At 50.6% G+C, this 19,677-nt stretch overlaps 1 protein-coding gene across 1 annotated transcript; it reads left to right on the top strand.

Moving 5' to 3' along the window:
• Positions 1-2,534: 2,534 nt before the first annotated feature.
• On the top strand, positions 2,535-19,260 carry PDGFB (platelet derived growth factor subunit B). The gene is made up of 7 exons (XM_013947359.2): positions 2,535-2,934; positions 10,584-10,680; positions 13,868-13,951; positions 14,454-14,659; positions 16,402-16,543; positions 16,952-17,121; positions 18,343-19,260. The coding sequence occupies exons 1-6, from the start codon at positions 2,845-2,847 to the stop codon at positions 17,086-17,088; spliced, it is 756 nt and encodes a 251-aa protein (XP_013802813.1). The 5' UTR covers positions 2,535-2,844; the 3' UTR covers positions 17,089-17,121; positions 18,343-19,260.
• Positions 19,261-19,677: the final 417 nt, after the last annotated feature.

Genomic DNA, 19,677 nt, shown 5'->3' with positions numbered 1-19,677 from the left:
GCTTTCTTCCCACTGACTGCAGAGGAGACCAGAGCAACTTTTTTCCTTTGGCAGGTGCCATCTGGAGCAAGATGAGATGGACCTAGGCCCTTTTAAATCCTTTTTTTAGAGCCTCCTAGGGATTTCAGAAGGAATTTCAGCACCCAGTTAGACGTTAGCGTAGTAGCTCCACCCTGCTGAAGGATCGGAGTAGCGTTGTTGTCACATGAAATGGCTGATACACTGCTGGCAGGTCAGGATGGAGAATGAGGGGAATTCTAAGAGCATCTGGAGGTATTTGGGGTAGGACAGGACTAGCACAGCTGGAGCATCTAAGGTGAAGTCCTGCTAAGGTCTCTGGTACTTTGGGGCGGGGGAAACAGAGCAAAGGTATGCATGGCATTACCACTTCCTCCCACTGGAGCTCCAAAACTGAGATGGAGCCACTTCAGGATTGTTTTGAGGGACTCCCAGGATACTCCTTACCACTCTACTTGTGCACCTCAGAGGGCCAGGGCTCTGGAGCCAGCATGGCTCTGACAAACTCTCCACCAGCAGGGAAATCTGCACCTCTCTTCTTCTGGGCCAGGGTGAAGCGCTGGTGATACCCTGTACCCAAAAGCATCTTGCCCCACTACCTTATGTAGGGCCTGTCATTTTGCGCTTGAGTTACCCATCTCCTTGATGGGAGGAGCAGAAGACGTTGCTGTTGTGAGATAGAGGGCTATGGAGAGCTCCCCTTTCTGCTTGTGTCCGTGTGCTTTGTGACCAGCATCTGCATACATGAGACAAGAGTCAGGTCCAGGAGGTGTAACTAGCTAAGCTTGGAAGTGCTGTCAGATCCCTACTACAAAAAGGACATTTAGTGGGCTGCCTGCTGCTCTGTTCTGGCAGCTCCTCCTCATGCCTGGACACTTTGTATGGTGCATATGCGAACGCTGGTGCTAGACTGTGTGTTTAGGAGAGGGCCGATGCATGAGACTCATGAGCACCCAGATAGTCTAAGCGAGCATGTGTGATGCTGTGAGATGAGGCCGCTGGTGTGCAGGTGGGTGTGTGCATGTGAGAAAGGAAGAGAGAGGAGGAGAGTGAAGGAGAACACATGGACACCCAGGGACGTGTGAGTGAGAGCGTTCACACGTAGCTGTGCATGCAAGCGGTTGGAATAGAGAAGTGTGTGCGCAGCATAGAAAAGCAGGGAAGATGGTTGGGATTCAGAGCGAAAGACTGCAGTGCATGACAGTGCAGGAATGTGCTGGTGTACAGGAGACTACACAGGCTGGTGCAGAAACCCCGTCACAGGTGCCTTGCAAGTGTGCAGCTGCAGCGAGGCATCACTCGCATGCACATGAGAGGGCGTGCGTACGCGTGTTTTTTCAATAGGATGTGACTCTTTCTTGAACTCACCTGTTAGCAGCCTTTCCCTGACCATCCCCCTCACCCCCAGCAAATAACTGCTGGCTTAATTTCCCTTCAGATGTTTATTACATTACGGAGATAATCGTGCAGCAAAATATCTCGCAGCGTCACAAGCAGCACCGGATTGTCTTGTAGCAACCTTTAAATTTCTCTGGCTTTTTTTCTGCTCGCAAAGAGATGTAAGATATTAAAGCCATCTCTCTCCTCGGAGCAAGTGTTGCAGTAGGGCAGGGAAGAGCACATGTTGAGCTTAGAAAAACAGGCTCCAGACGGGGCCAAAAAAATAACTAACTAACTACTGTACTGGGAACTCCTCTCTTATCTTTTGCTCAGGAGGAAGGAATTTATCTCCCCACACTTCATGTAATATTAAAGCAACATCATATGGGATATTATAGCATTAGTCATTTTTAATTAATTAATCATTTTAATTAATACACTTTTATTTTGTCAGCAGAGACTCGGTACTCCCTTACTAGATTTTTGCCTTGATACCCAGCCAAGAGGAGGATGGCAAGTTATGCTCCACCCATCTCCTTTAAAAAAGGAACAGCCCAAAGTGCCAGTCTAGTCTCTCTTTCAGCTTGCAGACTAAAATAAAGACCCATCAGCTCTCTCTCCTCCCATTAAATTTTACCTTTTCTTTTTTTTTTTCTTCTTTTCCTGTTGCAACAGAGCACGGGAGGCAGCAGCAGCAGCAGCTCAGCTCTGAGACTTGTCAAGACTCAGCACACACACACATACACACAGAGTCCAGAGCAAAAACGTTTGCTCTCACCTGTCTCCAAAACCAAAGCAAACCTCACATCCAACCAAACTGCCAACGTTTTGCAAGAAAAGGCACCAAAGCCAGAATTTAATGTAAGGGGAAGATATTCAATTTACAGTACCAACTTTTCTCCATAAACAAAAAGACGTGAGGAAGAAAAGGAGCATTTTAAAAAGGAAACATTAAGGAAGAAGATTTTATTTTTGGATTTCATACAAAACTTTGGAAGCCTTTTTTGTTTGATTTCGTGCATTTTTTTCCTAAGAACATTGAGTCGCTGTTACCTGTTTGTAAAAGATTTAATATACATTTAAAAGAAGAAAATCAAGAGGAAAAATAGCATGTGGACCACCTAATAAAGGAAATACTGAAACATTTCTTGAGGCAAGAGGCATACAGACTCTGGATGCATATAATTTTGAGGGACTGCATTTCTTCTTTTTATCGTTCCTCCAGCCTTCCCGCTGGCTTATGAGATAGCAGAGAGACGGACAAGCCATCAAGAATTACTTCTATTCCCCCCTCCTTCCCCAAGAGCAACTCTGCCATCCGCAACCCCGGAGGAGAGCGCGCAACTTGGAGGGGGTAATGGGCGAGCGCGGCGCCCTGGGTGCCTGAGGCCGGGCTGCCGCGGGGCTGTCAGGAGGAAAGCGCTTCCCTCCCGCGGCTCTCCTTCAATGTGCCTGCAACCGGCGGGGCTCGAAGTCGGCATGAATTTCGGCGTGGTCTTCGCGTTCATCCTCTACCTGCCCCTGGCCCGCCTGGAGGTGAGTTTCCGCCCGCCGGGGGCCGGCGCGCGGGGCAGGTGCGGCGCGGGGAGGCCCGGGGGGAGCGCGGCGCCGCCGCCGCCGCCGCCCGCCCGGCCCGCGCCGAGGGAGGGAGGCAGGGCGGGAGGGGGCCGTGCCCGGCGCGGGCGGACGGGGGGCAGAGGCGGGCGGCGAGGCGGCTCGCTGCCTCCCGGCTCCTGAGGGAAGGGCTCGCCGACAGCGCTTCACTTCTGCGTGCGCGGCGCGCTGCCGCCCATGGCTCGGCGCTGCCCCCCCACCTCCGCCCTCCGCCGCCACAGGCGGCGCGGCGCGGCGCGGCAGCGGCGCCGCCGGCGAGGGCCAGCGGGAGCCCGGCGCGATGGGCCGGGCTGAGCGGGGCCGGGCGGCGGGAGCGGCCCCGGCGCGCGGGGCCGGCGGCGCCCCCGCTGGCCGGGCCCTGAGGCGGAGGGCGGGCGGAGGGCGGCCGTTGGGGCCGTTTTCCCGCCCGCCGCCCCGCGAGGGGCTGCGGGCGCCTGCCCTCGGGACAGGCTCCCCCGCAGAGGAGACCTCGTCCCCCGGGTGGGGCGGGTTTGCCCCCCGGGGCGGCGAGGCTGCAAGGTGCTACCCCTGCGCCCCTTTTGGGTGGGTGGGAGGGGTGGCCCCCGGCTGCCCGCCAGCACCTGGGCGGCGGGCGGGCGGGCGGGTGGCCGGGGTGCCAGGCCCCTGCCATGGGTGCCGGGGTAATAGCTGTCGGCCTGCAGCTCCCGGCCTGACATACGTGGCCTAAGCAGTTGGCCCGCAGCTACAGGTATTTGAAGCTGGGGAGCTGGAGCTGGGTGCGTAGGCGGCCGCTGTCTCTGGAGCCCTCGCGGACAGGGTTGAGAAAATGAGAAGAGAGGGAGGCTTGTTCTTTATTGCTGCAAATAGATATTTAAAGAGAGCAGGAACTCCACCTTCCCTGAGAGATACAAAAGCTGTATCTTCAGGCTGCAGAAGAACAACTGTTGCAAATTTTTTTGCCTGGCTTCATCATAAAAATATATATATACATTCCAGGCCATGGCTGGAATCAGTGTCAGGCATAAGGGAAGTGGAGACCTGGCTGAAGCTGTCTTTGCTTAATGTATGAAAAAGGTTGCTGGCTCTCATTGCTGCTGTGGAGTCCCTTGGGAACCTACCGACCTCCTAAACCGTCCTCATAGCTTGCTTGTAGCTTCATGCAAAGATTGCCATCCCTGGAGGCACTGCATAAATCACCTGCTCTGCAGAGCCTTTCACACCCTCCAGTCATGCAGGCACCTTGCAAATGTGCATGCAGCATGTCCCATACACACACTACCATTTCGTTTTGGCGTTGCCATGGTGTGCACAACACAGGAACTGAGGCCTGGTTGCTACCTCAAGAAAAACAGAGTTTGAAGTCAAATGTCATATAAATGGGGTGCTGCTGAAGAAGAAGGGGTGGAAAGGCTTTGAAAGGGTCAAGGAAGAGGATAGGAAGGATAGAGATACCAACATTTGGGTGGCACAGTTATTCAGTAAGGTATATTTCTAGCTGGGGCCATAGAAAGAGGTTGGAGATGAGTATCTCTACTGAGCTTAGACACAGTCACGCAAACGTGTCATCCTGCTCCCCCTGCACCCCTCCCACACAGACTGCTTAGGAGGAAGCAGGGCACAGGATGGGGGTCAGGTGCTAGATTTGACTAATGAATGTATACCAGCCCTCTGTTTCCCCACGTGGAAATCAAAGTCTCTTTTCCATCCACAGGCTGTAGCTGGTTTTCCTGCTGTTTTCTCCCCAGAATTCTTGACTAGGAAAAGGAGCCCTGGGACCCCAAATCCTTTGGCCTCTGCTGTCATATTTCATCATTTGATCCCATGCAAATTTGAGGGAATCAGAAAGCCCCTAACATTCACCCACAAAGCTCCAGTTCCCACCTCAATTCTACCCAACGTGACAAAACCATGGGTTGGATCTATAGCTTGGGGGTTGTCAGAGGCTGGAGATATCCTTCCACCAAAAACTCCCTCCCTTTGCATCATTTCTTTCTCTTCCTTCCTCATTTTTAGGCAATCCCTCTTGTGGGTGGCCAGGAAGGGGATGAGTACAAAGCATCACATCACCTCCTTATGGGTCCATTTTGCCCTTGCCCAAGCCACAAAGGGAAGCAGTTAGAGCTGTGGGCTGCCCAGTGGTTATGTTTGTTTTAGGCAGAGGATGGTTATTTCTTCTGTGGGTGGCTCGGATCTCCCTCTCGCATGCAGCTTGAAACATCAGCTGTGGTTGGCACTAGGAAAGGGTAAAGATGCAAGTGTCTAATCCCAGGGGCTGATATTCCTCCCTGTAATCACATGAAGACACTGCACAGCTTTATGACTGTCTAGCAGGGTTAGAGTTTGGGAATTCTGCCTCTGGCCCCAGGTTCCTGGGGAGGAACAGTGGTATTTATCATTTTATGACCAGAGAGCCAAGAAAGTTTCTGCTTGAGTAGATGCTCCTGCCTGCAGCCAATCCCCAAATCTGCTTTGAGGGTAGTGCTTTACACCTATGCAGCAAAGGTGTACAATATTACACTTACCAGCTGCTTAATAGTAGGCATCCTCTGAATGGGGCTTGCATCTCCTTCTCAGACCTGCTGGAGAAAGTGCCCCCAAAACACTAGCTGCCACCTAATCAGCAGAGATCTGAGCTGTGAGATGGAGTCTTCTTAGTCCCTCTGCCTCTTCGATCACACCCATCTGGAGCTGGAGGGCCCTGGAGCTCTTCCAGCAGGAGGGAGTGTGCATCTCAGAGGGAAGGTATTTGCCAGCTGGGAAGCAAGGATGCTAACCTATTTGCATTTTACCTGAGGGCTGTAATAGTTGCCTTGCAACATTTACAGAGATGGGCTAAGCCAGGCATGGTTTTGCTTGGGTAAAATCCTATTGGCAGGGTTTTTTGGAATTCCCAAGGAATGGGGTGCGGCTGGGTGCTAATTTATAACCTTGGCCCAGCTCTAGTTTGCATCTTCCTGGTATAAGGCCCCAGGACTCTTCCTAAGTCTTCCTAGCATGGGATTGTGACAGGAACAAAAAATGGAAGCCAGGACAGCTATTACAGGATGGATGACATGTCTGGGGTGAGCTCGTGGAAGGAGCAGGGCAAGTTGTATGTGCCTGTCTCTCACTATCAGCTGATGTGAAGCAGCAGGAGAGAATGACAGTGGTTCCTGTGCTATTTCCAACAGGCCCAGGGGGAAATACCTCTAACCCTTGCAGGGGAGCTGTGTGGGGGCGTGTTGTGGAGTAGGGTGGAGCAATAAAGTCCCCCTTGAAATGGGAAAAGGGTAGGTAGAAACATTGGCAAGATCAAACAGAAGTTTGATGCTTTTAAGGAAGCAAAATGTAAGCCATTGTCCCATGTCCCATGTGGAAGAGACTCTCTTGAGGAAGGTTTTCCCCTGTGAGGGGAGAGGCAGATATGCCATTCTCTGGCAGGTGGATATCAGGATCTATGCTGGAAGGGTTAAAACCCTGTGCCAAGGGTGCAAGTGCTTCTGGGGTGAGGTTGGCCAGCATCAGGTTCTGTCTGTCTTGGTCTCTGCCAGGGAATGCTGTGGAACCTCCCTTCAGGATCCTCACGTGAGCTTGAGAGGGAGAAAGAAAACACTGTTTGATTTTTTTTTTGCCTGCCTGATCACTTGAGAGCCTATTGCTAAGATTCCCTGCCATGGTCAGTCTCAGGAAAGTCCCCCTTTCCTGGGCAGAAAAGCAGATAGATTGGTGCTACCCTCTGTCCCTCTGTGTGCAATCACACATAGGCGTGTAGGCACACCATCCAAAGAAAGAGGACTGGAGGAGTCCTCGCCTTGGGAGTGTCCTTGGCTGGTTTCTGTGAGCCCTGAAGGTCTCCCATTTCTCCCAGTTTCAGTCTTTGCTCCATTCTCCTCTGTATCTGTTGTGCTACCAAGTGAAATGCTCTCCCTGGTAAGACTCTGTAACCCTTGCCTGTGAATAGCTGGAAGGAGGCCTGGAGAATGGCCTGACATATTCCCTACACCACCTTGGCAAAGGCTGATCACCAGGGGATATTCTAACATCCCATAGTGACTTGGAGAATCAGGCCTTGGGAAGGAAGCCAAGCCACCTGTACAGCCATACTTGTGATACACCTAATCCCAGGGAAGGCCACTGGCCTCTGCAGCATTCTTGCTTCCCTTCCTACCTTGTATAGACTGGATACATGCTTGATTGCCCACTTCAACGCAAAAGTTACACCATCCCTTCCTGGTGCTCAAAATTGTACCTTGGTGGAAGGCTCCAGACACAAATGGGTAGCGGGGTTAGGGATCAGGCTGATGCTGGGAGAGTGCGTGTGTAGAGAGGGAATGGTAGGACGTGACCTGGGACAACACTGGGCTGCATGCTGGATATTTCTGCATGTACACTGATTTGTACCAGCCAGAGATGCTGACATCTGGGAGGAAGGAGGGAAAGCTGACACACCAAGAGGCCCCAGCTTCACACCTGCAGCACAGAGCAGCTGCCGGGCAGGCAGGGTCCCTGCCCAGGTGCTCTGCTGGCTGCTGTAATGCATGCCTTGGCTCTGACTCCCCAGGAAGCAGGAGAAGGGGAGAGGACATACCTGTCCAGGGACTGGCAGGGTGGGTGGGTGCCCACACAGCTGGGGGCAGAGCCAGGCGCTGGGAGGCGGAGAGAGGGAGGGAAGAACAAACTTATTTTCTTCTAGGAATTCAGTGGCCTTGCAGCAATACGAGGCCAGGCCTCAGGGCACTTGACAGCCAGCCAGGAGTCCATTGAGACAAAAGTCTTCTTTGATCTGCCGCGCAGTTAAAAAGGAGATTGTTAACCTGTGTTAGACAAATAACCCCATAGGAGTTGCTAAGCAGGAAAAGCGCCAGCTGCTTGGGTTGGTCCGTCAGGGATCCCACCTCCTGCATTTCTGCTCTACCTTCTGACCCTGTGGGATCAGGGGGAGGCAGTTGGTGGATCTCAGCTTTCCTGTGCCCCTTCCCCAGCAAGTGCTCCAAGCTTGAGCATGCAGTCCTCCAGTTTCAGAGCCTCCCAGGTGCAGGGTTGTTCTTGGGGGCCGCAGGCATGGCTGTTCCCTCTCGCAGACCACAAGGGGAGCAAGGACCAGCCATGTAGCTCAGGTATACTGCTCTTGGGCCAGCCTTGGGCACAATTCTGCAGCACAAGAGGAAAGTGAGGAGTTTCACAGGCTTGCAGTTGTCACTGGCAGAGCTGCCTCACAAACCCTGGGTAGGAGGGTAGCAGGATTATGAGCTATGTGGGCTGGTGATACACCGTAGCCATACTGATAGTATCTGCAACAAGAAAAAAATGGCATCTAACACTTCTGCTGTGAGCAGGGAGTGGAGCTTATTCCTATAGCCAGTCCCCAGCAATCCAGCTCCTTAGGGCCTGCGTTTTCAATCCCTGATTCATATCTGTTCCCCCTTCTCAGTTAGCAAGGTGACACCTCCCAGCTTGCCTCCAAAGTCACCGAGTCTCGTAACACCCGCCCACTCCCTCCCCTTACCAAGTGCCAGGGTTTAAAATAAAATTCCATTTCCTACACATATTAAGTATCAGGAAGGACCAGAGGCATCTATGCAGAGCAGCATTCATACACAAATGCATTTAGCTGACAGGTGCAAACATTAAAAAGCCTTCATTTCATCGCCCAGTGCAGAGCTGTGGTTGCAAGTGCTTGGAACTGTAAATGACCTTTTTTCCAGAAACTGCTGTGCGTGGTGCAAGGCAGAAAAGTGCTGCAGAGTCTTTCAGCACTGGGCTATTGGTCCCGCTCCAGCTCCCAGTAGAGAAGTCATCAGAAGGCATCTTCATTTCACAGCTATTCAGTGGTCTCTTAATTATCTGAGCTTATTTCTCACTGTTCCTCCATCACAGAAGCTGGTTCCCTGCTGGCAGCCTCAGAGACTCTGAGCAAGTAATGGCTGGGGATCTAAAATCTGCTTTTCACTGAAGGCTCTTGTCCATGTCTGTTGTGAGATGTTACAGTGACAGGGACGTAGGGCAAAGTGGGTTAGATATGGGATACCTTGACTGTCTTTACTTGTGTTGCCCTACATAAGCAGAGGTTGAGCGCTCTGACTCAAGGTCTCTGGTGAATCTGGCTGTGGAGGTTTAGGATACTAGTGTTGTCTGCTCTGCATCTGTCTCGGGAGGCTTCTGCCCCATAACATGGGCTGCAGAAACCTTCAGCCAACAATTCCCAGTTAAAGTTATTGTATTGGAGTGTGGACTGAGGAGGGGGCACACCATCACTCCTGCTACCCCATTAGTAGAGACGAAGGTTGGTTAGCCAAGGGACAGGTATGTGTGGGAAGGTACTGGTGTCAAGCACCCATACAAAAGTTGCTGCAGATTTGGGGCTAAAGCACTCTATGTTTTAAGGCCACCTACCTGGTGTTTTTTCTCTGCTTTAAGCAGAGGGGAAGTGTTCTGCCCTGAACACAGGCAGGAAACGAAGAGCTGTAAACGAGAGGGACCACACACATGCCACCAGCTGCCCATAAAAACCCACATGAAAATCCCTACATTTCATAAACACACAAGCAAATTTCTCCTCTCAGTTACAGGGGCACGGTGTAGGGCTGCAGCTCAGATGGCATCCAGCACCCAGCTGAAAGAGCAGCTTTTCCGCATGAGTAACCCTGAATGAAGACAGCTAGAAGCTAAGCAAACATTTTGGCCAGTGCTTTCTTCCATCTCTTCTTCTAGTCTTTCGGAAGTGTGTTTTAACCAGTGCTTGCTTTCCCACACTACTCCTTTGTAGTCTTGTTAAGTGCTGTCACTGGGACCAATTCAGTTCTGGTATCAGAGTAAGATTCCCAAGAGATTGATGGTGTTGCACCTGCCTGCACACACCCTGAATCTGGCCCATCATTTGGTGTGTTTAAACCTAGTTACTTAAGGTTTTTGGCACTGACATCCAGTGATATCCAAACTCCATGCTTTTTTTTCATCCAGATCAGCTCCTCAGCCCACCACCCCAAACACCCTTTCACATGCTCTCTGCAGCATTTGTCATTTCACCGCAGGCTCATGCCAAAGCAGCAGAGTCAGCTGCGAAGGTCAACCTTCCTTTCCCCCGTTTTTTTTTTAACAGTATGCAAATGACGTATATTATTGGGCTGCTGTGGTTTGAAAACACACGCGCGCGCACACGCACACACACACAATATCTGACAAAGCCCTTGAGGGAGTTTCATAACAGAGGGAAATATTAGGCAGGTTTTATCTGATAGTGTAAGGGAAGTCTGTTAAAACGCCTGTACTGCCAGCAGCAGGAATGAGAAGCCACCTGGAGAAGTCATACAGCACCAGAGAAGGAAACCTTGCTGTCTATTTACGTAGGATTCAGGGCTGCAGTGTGTAACCCTATAGCTGGTGCATTTTCGTGCATTTTCAGTCTGCCAATCACTTTGTAAGAGGGAGCGAGAGGGCTCTCTCACTTTTGTTCAGGTTTCAGGCTCATGCTTTCACAAGGACATGTCTTTCTCTGTGTTTCAGTGGTTCTGTCATGCTTCCTCCCATGCTGCTTCCATCCCCCTGCCCTGGCCTGCTCTGTGATGCAGTATTTGCAGATCACCTCTCTAACACTTGTTTACCCCCTCCTCTTTTTTTTTGTCATCTGGCAGGGGGACCCTATACCTGAAGACATTTATGAGATTTTGGGAGACAGCTCAGTGCGCTCCATCAGCGACCTCCAGCATGCCCTGCGGATAGACTCCGTAGGTAAATCTCCTCTTCACCAAACACTCCTCTTTTTTTCTTAACTCTTTCGGGAGGTGGGAGGGTGTATTCCATTCTCCAGTAAATACACTACTGGCAGGCTTCACTGTAAATACAGGAACCACTCAGGAGCCAAGACCCGAGTATTTACACACTTAGCCCCCCCCTGAAACATATGGGAGTTAGGCAACTAAATACCTTTTTGGGTTTCTTTCTAACTGCCTGGTCTATTGAGGGATGCTGGCTTACAAAAGCAATAGGAGCTGGGCAAGGTGAGTCCATGGAACTGGGGTCAGTGCTTTTCACCCTGGGAGATGCACAAGGAGCTGGGCTTGAGTTGGCCAAGGATCAGTTTAGGAGGTGGCAAAATGGGAGCTGGAAATAGGGTAATAGAGAAGAAAAGGGCCAAGTGAGTTCTCAGGTTCAGCATGCAGGAAAGGCCACAGGTTCCCAGAGGCTCCAAGACTGGAGCAGCAGAGCACGTGTCCATGGCTGAGATACAGGACACGGGCTAAGTCAGGTTGGCTGCAGGTAGCATTGCTTCACCTCCTGCCGTAGATAAGAGCTCTGGGGGATCCAGTGCCTTGGGGTCACTTGGCCAGGGCCGAGTGCAGAGAGCAGCAGGAGCAGCGAAGCATGGAGGGGTCAGCACGTGTGGGAATTGGAGCACGCGCCACGGCGGCTGGGCTGGCCCAGGAATTTATTTATAAACGGTCTCTTCAGAGCAAATTCCATTCTATTCTAACTCTGCTCCCGCCCGTCGTCCCCCGGCCCCCCCAGCTCGCCTTCTCTCTTGTGTTTTGTCTGTTTGGAGCTTTGTAATCCTTGCCGAGACACTATCTACGGGGGAACAGAATTTCCTGCTTTTGTTTCCTATGCCAGTCCAACCACTGGCGCAGTCTCAAAAGCATTCCCACTGCCTTTCAAAACGGCCCTGGAGGGGCGGGGGGGGGGAAAGTGAGGGGGAGGGCACCAGCTGTGTTCAGCTATTGTTTGCCTTAGAAAGAGGCGACGAGGCTCCCCACCACCACCACAGCCGCTCCCTGCCCTCCCCAGTTCCCTCCTCCTTGTCCGCGAGCCACACAATGGGGCAACTTCCAAAATTAGACACGCTTGCTTGTTGCAGGCTGGTCCCCCCACCCAGACCCTCTTTGGCCACAGCTGCAGCACTGACCTGGGGTGTAGAAGGACAGCCTGGGGAGGGAGGGACATGGTTTTCAATAGGAGATTTGTTTCTAGTCAACAGTTGTTGCTATTTTTTTCCTCTCTCTCTTCTCATTGACTTAACCTTTGCACAAAAGGCAGCCCCCACACTCGCATGATAAAATTCCAGACAACACAGGATGGAGGGGTGGGGAAGGAGCGGCTAAGATGTGTGCAGTCTGTCATGTCCCAATGTCTAAGGAACAGATATATCTCTATCCCAGTTACTGACCACCCTCATGATTAAGAAATAAAGAGGGCTTCTCTTGTTGGCCACTGGTTTCACTTCAGGTCTTAGTTAGGAAAGACTGGCTAGGGAAACAGAGGCAGATGCTTTGAAACCTTCTGTTTGTTGTCCCATACGGCGCCCTTCTGGCCTCAGGTAGTGACTGAGAGGCATCACCATTTGCTTGCCCTGTGTGGAATTAGTGTATTAGCAAATTAGCCCCAAAGCAGCCAGGTCTATTCCCTGTGCCATCCGTGCTCTGGGTAGGTGTCATGATTGCTGTCCTTCATTGACTGCATAGGAAGCTGAATTTTGGCAGCCCCAGAGGGTAGATGAGCTGAGATATTGCTCTTCTGATCTTAGACACCATCCTAGACCCAACAGCTGAGGTGTGGAGAGTAGGAGTCATCTCCCATAACTGTGGATACCTGCAAAGTAAACGTGCCCATCTAAGCCAGTCATCCAGACATGCTCTGTAGTCCATGGAGAACCATGGCCCTTTGAGAGCATGATCCAACATTTTGAGTCTCTGCCTCAGGGTGAGATTGTCACTGAAATCGGCCTTTTGGTAACAAGATGAATGGTGTCCGAGAATTAACTACACCTCTCCAGCCACTTTAAAGTGTGTCTATCCATCTCATGTGGATGTTGACTGCATAGATAGATGATTCCTGCTTCATACATACAGCCTCTATGCACACATCCCAAATCCTTCATCAGTTGCCTCTGAGCTGAGCAGAGAGCTAAGTCCCTGCTTCCCCTTATAAGAAGGCTTCACTAAGGTGGGACTGAGGAAGAGGGATGGGACATGATAGGGATGGGAACTTGCTCCAACACATCTCGGATAAACAGAGATCTTCTACTGGCCCCAAATTCCCTTTAATAAAATTGTTCTCTTGATGCTGACGTCCATTCTGCTTCCTTCAGCTGCTAAAGCAGGCCAGAGAAGGAAGGAGCTGTGGCTGGGTGGGAGCTATCCCTGAGCATGGCCATTGTCCAGAGCTCAGGAGGGGCTGCATGTTGGAGTACTCCATGGGGATTATGGGCATTTCTCTATTCAGCACTTCCTATGGGAAAAAGTAGTGGAGTGGGAGGGAACTGCTCAGAGCTGGGCTAAATGCTTTCTGTCTTCCTCTCCCATTGCTGACTGAACTACCTCCAGATCCTGCAGTTTACCTTACAGCAGTATAGGCGAAAAATCATTTTAACTTTTTTCTCCTGTTCTTCTGTCATAAAACTGACTCTAACACAGAGCAAGCATAGCGATTTGGGAGACAGAAACCAAGCACTCCACCTCCCACCCATTGTCACCCTTCTCCCTACCCTCCCACACCTGAGCTCTCTCAGTCCCTCCCAACAAGACACCTCAGTATTCATATACTAAACTTCTTGCCTGTCCCACCTGGCCTTTGTATCATCCTTGTTATATCCTGGGCTGAGCCAACTGATCTGAACCTTCTCCTACTCCAGAGAGTCCTATCTAAGGCCATGTCATTTGTGACCTAGTTTTCCTCTGCTAGACCTGGCTAAGACCCCTCTTTCACAATAGGCTCATTGGTTTGAATTTCTTTGAACTGCAAACATAGAGTTTCCATGCCCCAGCATGCCTGTGATCTGGCTGTGGATTTACACCTAGCATGATGTACTGGGGCTGTGGTTCACCCTGTATCTCTGCACTTTGCCTGGTTAGTGGAGCACAAATGTCTGCTGCCTTCTCCCGCCTCTACCCAGTGTTAATAGATCATGTCTTTCCCTTTGCAGAGGAGGATAGCTCGGGCGTGGACCTGAATGCAACTCAGCCCGGTCAAAACCCTGTGGCCCTGTCTCGAGGGAGACGAAGCCTAGGTGAGTCTGGGATGTTGCACCTTGTGGTCGTTGGGGCACTAACCTGAGCAGCTGTGGGTGATGCAGATGTAGGTCTGAAATACATGTGCTGGGGTAGAGGTTGAAATGTGCTGTGTGTATGGATGTGTAGACAGATGGGAAGGAGGGTCTGGGCCTCATGTGAGAGCTGGGTTTTACTCCCCAGCAGTGCAGGAGAGGGAGTCCAGAGCTCTGCAAGCTGATATGCTTTAAATCCCTTGGGTGTTGATTTGCTCTAAAGAAGTGTCATCTCCTGCCTCAGACAGGAGGCTGGAGTGAGAAGAATCATTTTGCTGGGGGCTCTCCCATAGGACATTATTCTGGCCAGAGAGGGAGCTGCATGGCTGGGAGCAGGGGAAAGAGCATATGTGTTTGTGTGGGAGAGCAGTGTAGTCTCTTTGTCTTCCAGTGGAGGTGACTGCAGCAGGTTGGTAACAGCTGCAAAGCCTGTTTCATCCTCCCTCCTTCTCTTGGCCCTCTGTAGATGCCCTGGCAGCAGCAGAGCCAGCTGTCCTCGCAGAGTGCAAGACGCGGGCGGTGGTCTTTGAAATCTCCCGCAACATGGTGGACAGCACCAATGCCAACTTTGTAGTGTGGCCACCCTGTGTGGAGGTGCAGCGATGCTCCGGATGTTGTAACAACCGCAATGTGCAGTGTCGCCCCACGCAGATCCGTGTCCGACATGTCCAGGTAAGGGAGACCCTTTCCACAGCTCCCTCCTCTCACAGCCCCACCTCCATCTCCAACCCCCCAAAAGAAAACCACAGCAAACCTCACATGCAAGGCTCACCCAGCTGTCTTTTCCCTAACACCTCTCTGCAGTCACGTCTTGTGCATTAGCCACGCAGCACTGCAGCCTCTCACCCGCGGTGAGGTCTGTGCCAGCTGCTCAGAGGGCCAGTGCTGTCCAGCAGCTGGGGACTGTCACTGCAGCAGAGCTACGGGGCACCATCCCCAGCTGCAGCCCAGTGCCATGGCCCTCGCTAGTCCTGTGGCTCAAGGCAACCTTGTCTTCTATGTCAGAGCAGAAAAAACAGGATAACACTTTCACTGCAGGAGCTGTCTTTGATGCGAAAAGAGGAGGCCCTGTAGTTTCAGTGCTCCATCCCCCAACTGCTGCTTCAGCTCCTTCCCAAGACACACATTGAAGCAGCTTCTCCTCTTTCTCAGCCCCGCTCTTAGCTCCTGACCCGGTCGGGCTGCAAGCAGACACCTGACAGCTAACCTCTTGCTCTGATCCTGCCTGCATCTCAGCTAATAGTGATCTTCTCACAGTTTCCTCCCAGACAGCGTGTTTAAAAATAATACTCACCCCGTACTAATCGTCTGCCTGGGCTGTAAGAGAATCCCCCAGGCAGACGGCAGAGGTTGGCAGGGAGAGGTTGCATTCAAACAGCCCGTTTCATCAGGAAATTCCTTTCTCAGAAAAGCCAGGCTGAATGAGGGAAAAATGGTGTGTGTGGGGGAGGAACAGGAGTTGTTTTTGTGGAAAAAGCAAATGAGAGGTCAAAGGCCAGCCAGAAAAAGTGACCTGGAAATGGTTTCTTTGAGGATAGAGGTCTCGCTATTGTTTGGCTGGAAGTGTTTGTCTAGCAAGCAGCGTGTGGTCTGAAGCGTGTGGAGTGGGCTTTCAAGGAAAGATAAACAGCCTGGCTGCTTCAGCACTGGCCAAGGGATGCTGCTGGGGGCAGTTGGTTTAGAGGAATTCAGTTCCAGACTCACAGCAAAGCAAGTATTTATAGCTTGCAGAGCACTTCAGGGACTGTGGGCTTGTTAGATAAGCCAAACAGGGTCAGGCCTGGCCATTCCTGGAGTGGGAGAACCCCCTAGAAAGCTCATGCCCTGTGGTGGGATGTGGAGCAGCGAGTTTTCCCTCTGAGTCAGCACTGATGGAGAGTCCGAGGGAATTTCCAGAGCACCGCCTTTCCCATGAAACACACAGCTCAAAGCTTCAGCCCTGCAAGTTATTAAAGAGCTTGAGACAAATTCAGACAGGCCTCAGTGGACTTGGTAAAGCTGCATTTGCTTGCATAGGGCCTGAGTTATTCTGTTTTTGCCCTTTCTGTAGGATCCTGTGGCAATTAATTCTGATTGCCCCCAGGTCTCTGCCATCATGGCACATCCCATTCTACTCACGCCATGTTTCTGTATGTGGTCAACCACTTATCCTGCTCCATGCCAGAAGCAGCTGCAAGTTAGGAATGGGGGAAAGAACCAGTCACATCCAAACTTGCCTGGTTTACGTCTGCTCTGCTCGTGTGTGCAGAAGTTGCTCCAATGCACACCACCTCTGAATTTGAACCATGCTCTATAAACTGCCTTCTGACCCTTTAGGAAGAAAGCCAGTAGAGAGGCATACTGAGATTGATTACTTTCACAGAGTGGGAGCTACAGCTTTATTCATCTTTTGGATGCCTGCCTCTCCCAAACAGGTGAACAAGATCGAATTTGTCCAGAGGAAGCCAATATTTAAAAAAGTCGTTGTGCCTTTGGAGGACCACGTGCAGTGTCGGTGTGAAGCGGTGTCCCGTCAGCCCCCCAGGAACAGCCGGCCAGGGCAACGTGAACAGAGACGTAAGAATCTTGGCATAAGTAGAGTGGAAAGAGGTGTGAGAAGAGAGGCTGGGGAGAGAGGAACCAACTCTCCACTGGTATAAATCTGCTTAGCTCCAGTGAATCCCATGGGCCTTTGCTGATTTATACCAGCCTAGGAACCTTTCCCAGGGTGTCTGCCATCCAGCAAGGGGCTGATACCAAGGGAAATGAAGGAGGGGAAGGTGAGAGGCAAAGGGAGAGGACAGCTTGGGAAAAAGGACAGGGCAGAGACTGTGGAGAGCAGAGGGTGGCAAATGAAGAACGGAAGACGAGGGCCTTGTGGTGCTTCTCTTGCAGAGCTCTTTGTCGGTAGTGGGTGGGGAACGGTATTTCAACTTGACCTGGCTGCCCCTCACCATACAGACACACTCCCCTCTGTTTTGGCAGGCTTGTCATCGTCGTTCACCACAGCCGCTGTCTCTCAGAGGCAACGAGCACGCCGGCTGCCAGTACAGAAGAGGAAACATAAGAAGTACAAGCATGTCAACGATAAGAAAGTGCTGAAAGAAATCCTCGTAGCATAGAAGTGCTGGCAGGGGAGAGAGAGCACAAGGCAGGTAAGAGCAAGCTGCTTTTCCAGCCGAGAGAGATGTTCTCCTGGGACACGGTTCTGCCTAGACACCTCAGGCATTTCCCACAGCACTGGTTGCTCATTCAGCATGGGGTTACTGCAGGACCTGAGCATGACAAAAGCAGGGTCAAAGGAGGGGGAAAGATTAGTCTGGGACCTACATATGCATCCTATTTATGGTTCTTTGTAGAGGTGGAAGGATCATGCTGCAACCCTACCTTGCTCTTCAGTCCTGCCTTCCCTTTTCTCTGCATCTCTTGAAGCCAGACAGTGAGCCTGACCTCTCTCTACACCTAAATCCCCTCAGGGTCTGTGTTATTCATCTCTTTTGTGGAGCAGCTCCTGTTCTCCTTTCTCTATTGATTCTCCGTTGAAAGCAGAGAATTAATGTTGCTCTGGGGATCCCTTTTCCTTTCATTTCATTAGTTGAGTTGGCAGAAAGACTCAGAAGCAGCAGCAATTTTGGTTCATCTCTCTCCTAGCAGGAAGTCTGTGTGCATAAGAAAGGTCATACAAGGGGAAAGGAGAACTGCAATCTCTGGCAATAGATCTGGATTTTGTCAGTCCAGGGTCTGATTCTTCTGTCCCTGACTTGTGTAAACAGGAGCAATTCCCTCATCAGAAGAAGAATTTTACTGGTACAAGCAAAAGGAGAATCAAGCCCTGGTTCCTCATGGGAGAGGGAAAGGTGCATAAAAGATAGAGTAGCCTGGGCATGAAACTGGGGGCTGAATTTAAAAAGAGGCAGTACAGGCTAATAGTGAAAGCCCTGGCCTCTGACTCAGCAGTCGCAGCTCTGCCACAGCCTCTTGAATGAGCCTGGGCCAATCACTTCACTTCCCCTTGCCTCATGAGAGGGAGACGACGAACTTCCACTGTGTTGCATTTCAGGAGCTATGGATGAGGGGTGCCAGATAATATCTTGGGGGAGTATTATTCCCACGCTTAACTCTACAAGGGCTCTGATTGTCCCAGGATCCCTCTGGCCAGCCCAAGGTTCCTAGGGTATAAATGATGTAAAACTATGCAAATCTCAGCTCTGGCTCAAGATGTCCAGGAGAAAAATTAGAGGTCAAAAGCCCTCATGGGCTTTTAATTTGGCACTTGAACACAAACATTTCCAGAGGAGAAAAAGAGAGAGGAAGAGAATTGCAGAGGAGGAGCAATATATATTCTAATGCTGTGTGTGTTTTTGTTTCTCTTCCAGGTTTATTTAATATATTTGCTGTATTGCCCCCATGGGGTCCTTGGAGTGATAACTTTTCCTCTTTGTCTGTCTGCCTCGACGTCTGATTCAGACGGCAAATGGTGCTTCCCTTTCCATCAATGGACCTTCTCCCACCAAAGTCTCTCCCTTCTTTCATTTATTAACATCACTTTAAAGTTTTACAAAAAAACAAAAAAAACAAAAAACCCAACAACTTATATATATAAGAAAAGAACAAAATACAAATACAACCACAAACCCCATCAACCACAACATGTGGTGAGGACAGGACAATGCCTTCCCTACTCCAGAGGACAGGATGGAAAATGTGAAAAGGAAAGTGGGTCCAATTTCTTCTGAGAGGAGGAGAAAAACAGAGGGAGGAAGGGGAATATTCTTCCTTTTTCTTGTGCTTCCAGTAAGGCTGGAGGGCTCAGCTGAGATCAACACTTGCACTGGACCTACTTTTTTCAAAACAGGCATATCTCAGATTGCGAGCAGCAACCAATGGCGGAAAATGCACTAAGGACTTTTATCGCCCTACCTGGACAGATCTATATTTTTAATGTGCATGTGTATATTTTATTTTAAAAAGAAAAACCAAAACCACTAGAATATACAACATCTCGGGGAACAGAAAAAAAAAAAGAAGCCAAATGCATTCCCCCCCCTTTTCCCCTCCTGCTCCTGGTGCTGACTGGAAGGCGTTTGGATTATGGGGAAAGAGCAGACGGCTGGCAGAATCGTCTCCACACCCCTGACCCCTGACAAGGGGAGCCATCTTTGCACATACTGGTGGAGAATTCACCTTTCCAGGCTCGGACTCAGATTATTTTTTAAATTTGCTCTGTATGTGTGCGCCTGTATATGTGTGTGTGTGTATATATATATATACACACACACACATATATATACATGTGCGTGTGTGTTTGTGTGTGTGTGTGTGTGTATTTATACATACATATATATATATATATATATATAGAAATATATATATATGTTCTTAAATGGATTTCGTTCCCCAGTGGCAGAAACCTCAGTGGCATGTGCATGCATCAGCTTGGGTGAGCTAGAAGAAAAGCACACTTTTCTGCAATATTACTCAGTGCCTGTGGGGTCTGAGACAGGACAGACAGAGGCACAGTCTGATCTCTCTCTGTCTTGTTGCCCTTTTCCCTCACTCTCCACCAACCCCTCATCACAACTTCCTTGCAGGAGGCGAAGTGGCAGCACAACAAGAGCCAAACTTAGAAGCATGACTTAATCTAAATGAGCTGTCCTTGCCTGCTCTGTGGTCCTGAAAGCAGAATAATGTCATTCCCCTGAGCTTTTTAA

This window comes from Apteryx mantelli, chromosome 1, assembly GCF_036417845.1.
Source record: "Apteryx mantelli isolate bAptMan1 chromosome 1, bAptMan1.hap1, whole genome shotgun sequence".
Lineage (NCBI taxonomy): Eukaryota > Metazoa > Chordata > Aves > Apterygiformes > Apterygidae > Apteryx > Apteryx mantelli.
The sequence above is the reverse complement of the archived record's forward strand: the minus strand, read 5'-3'. Positions and strand labels throughout refer to the sequence as shown.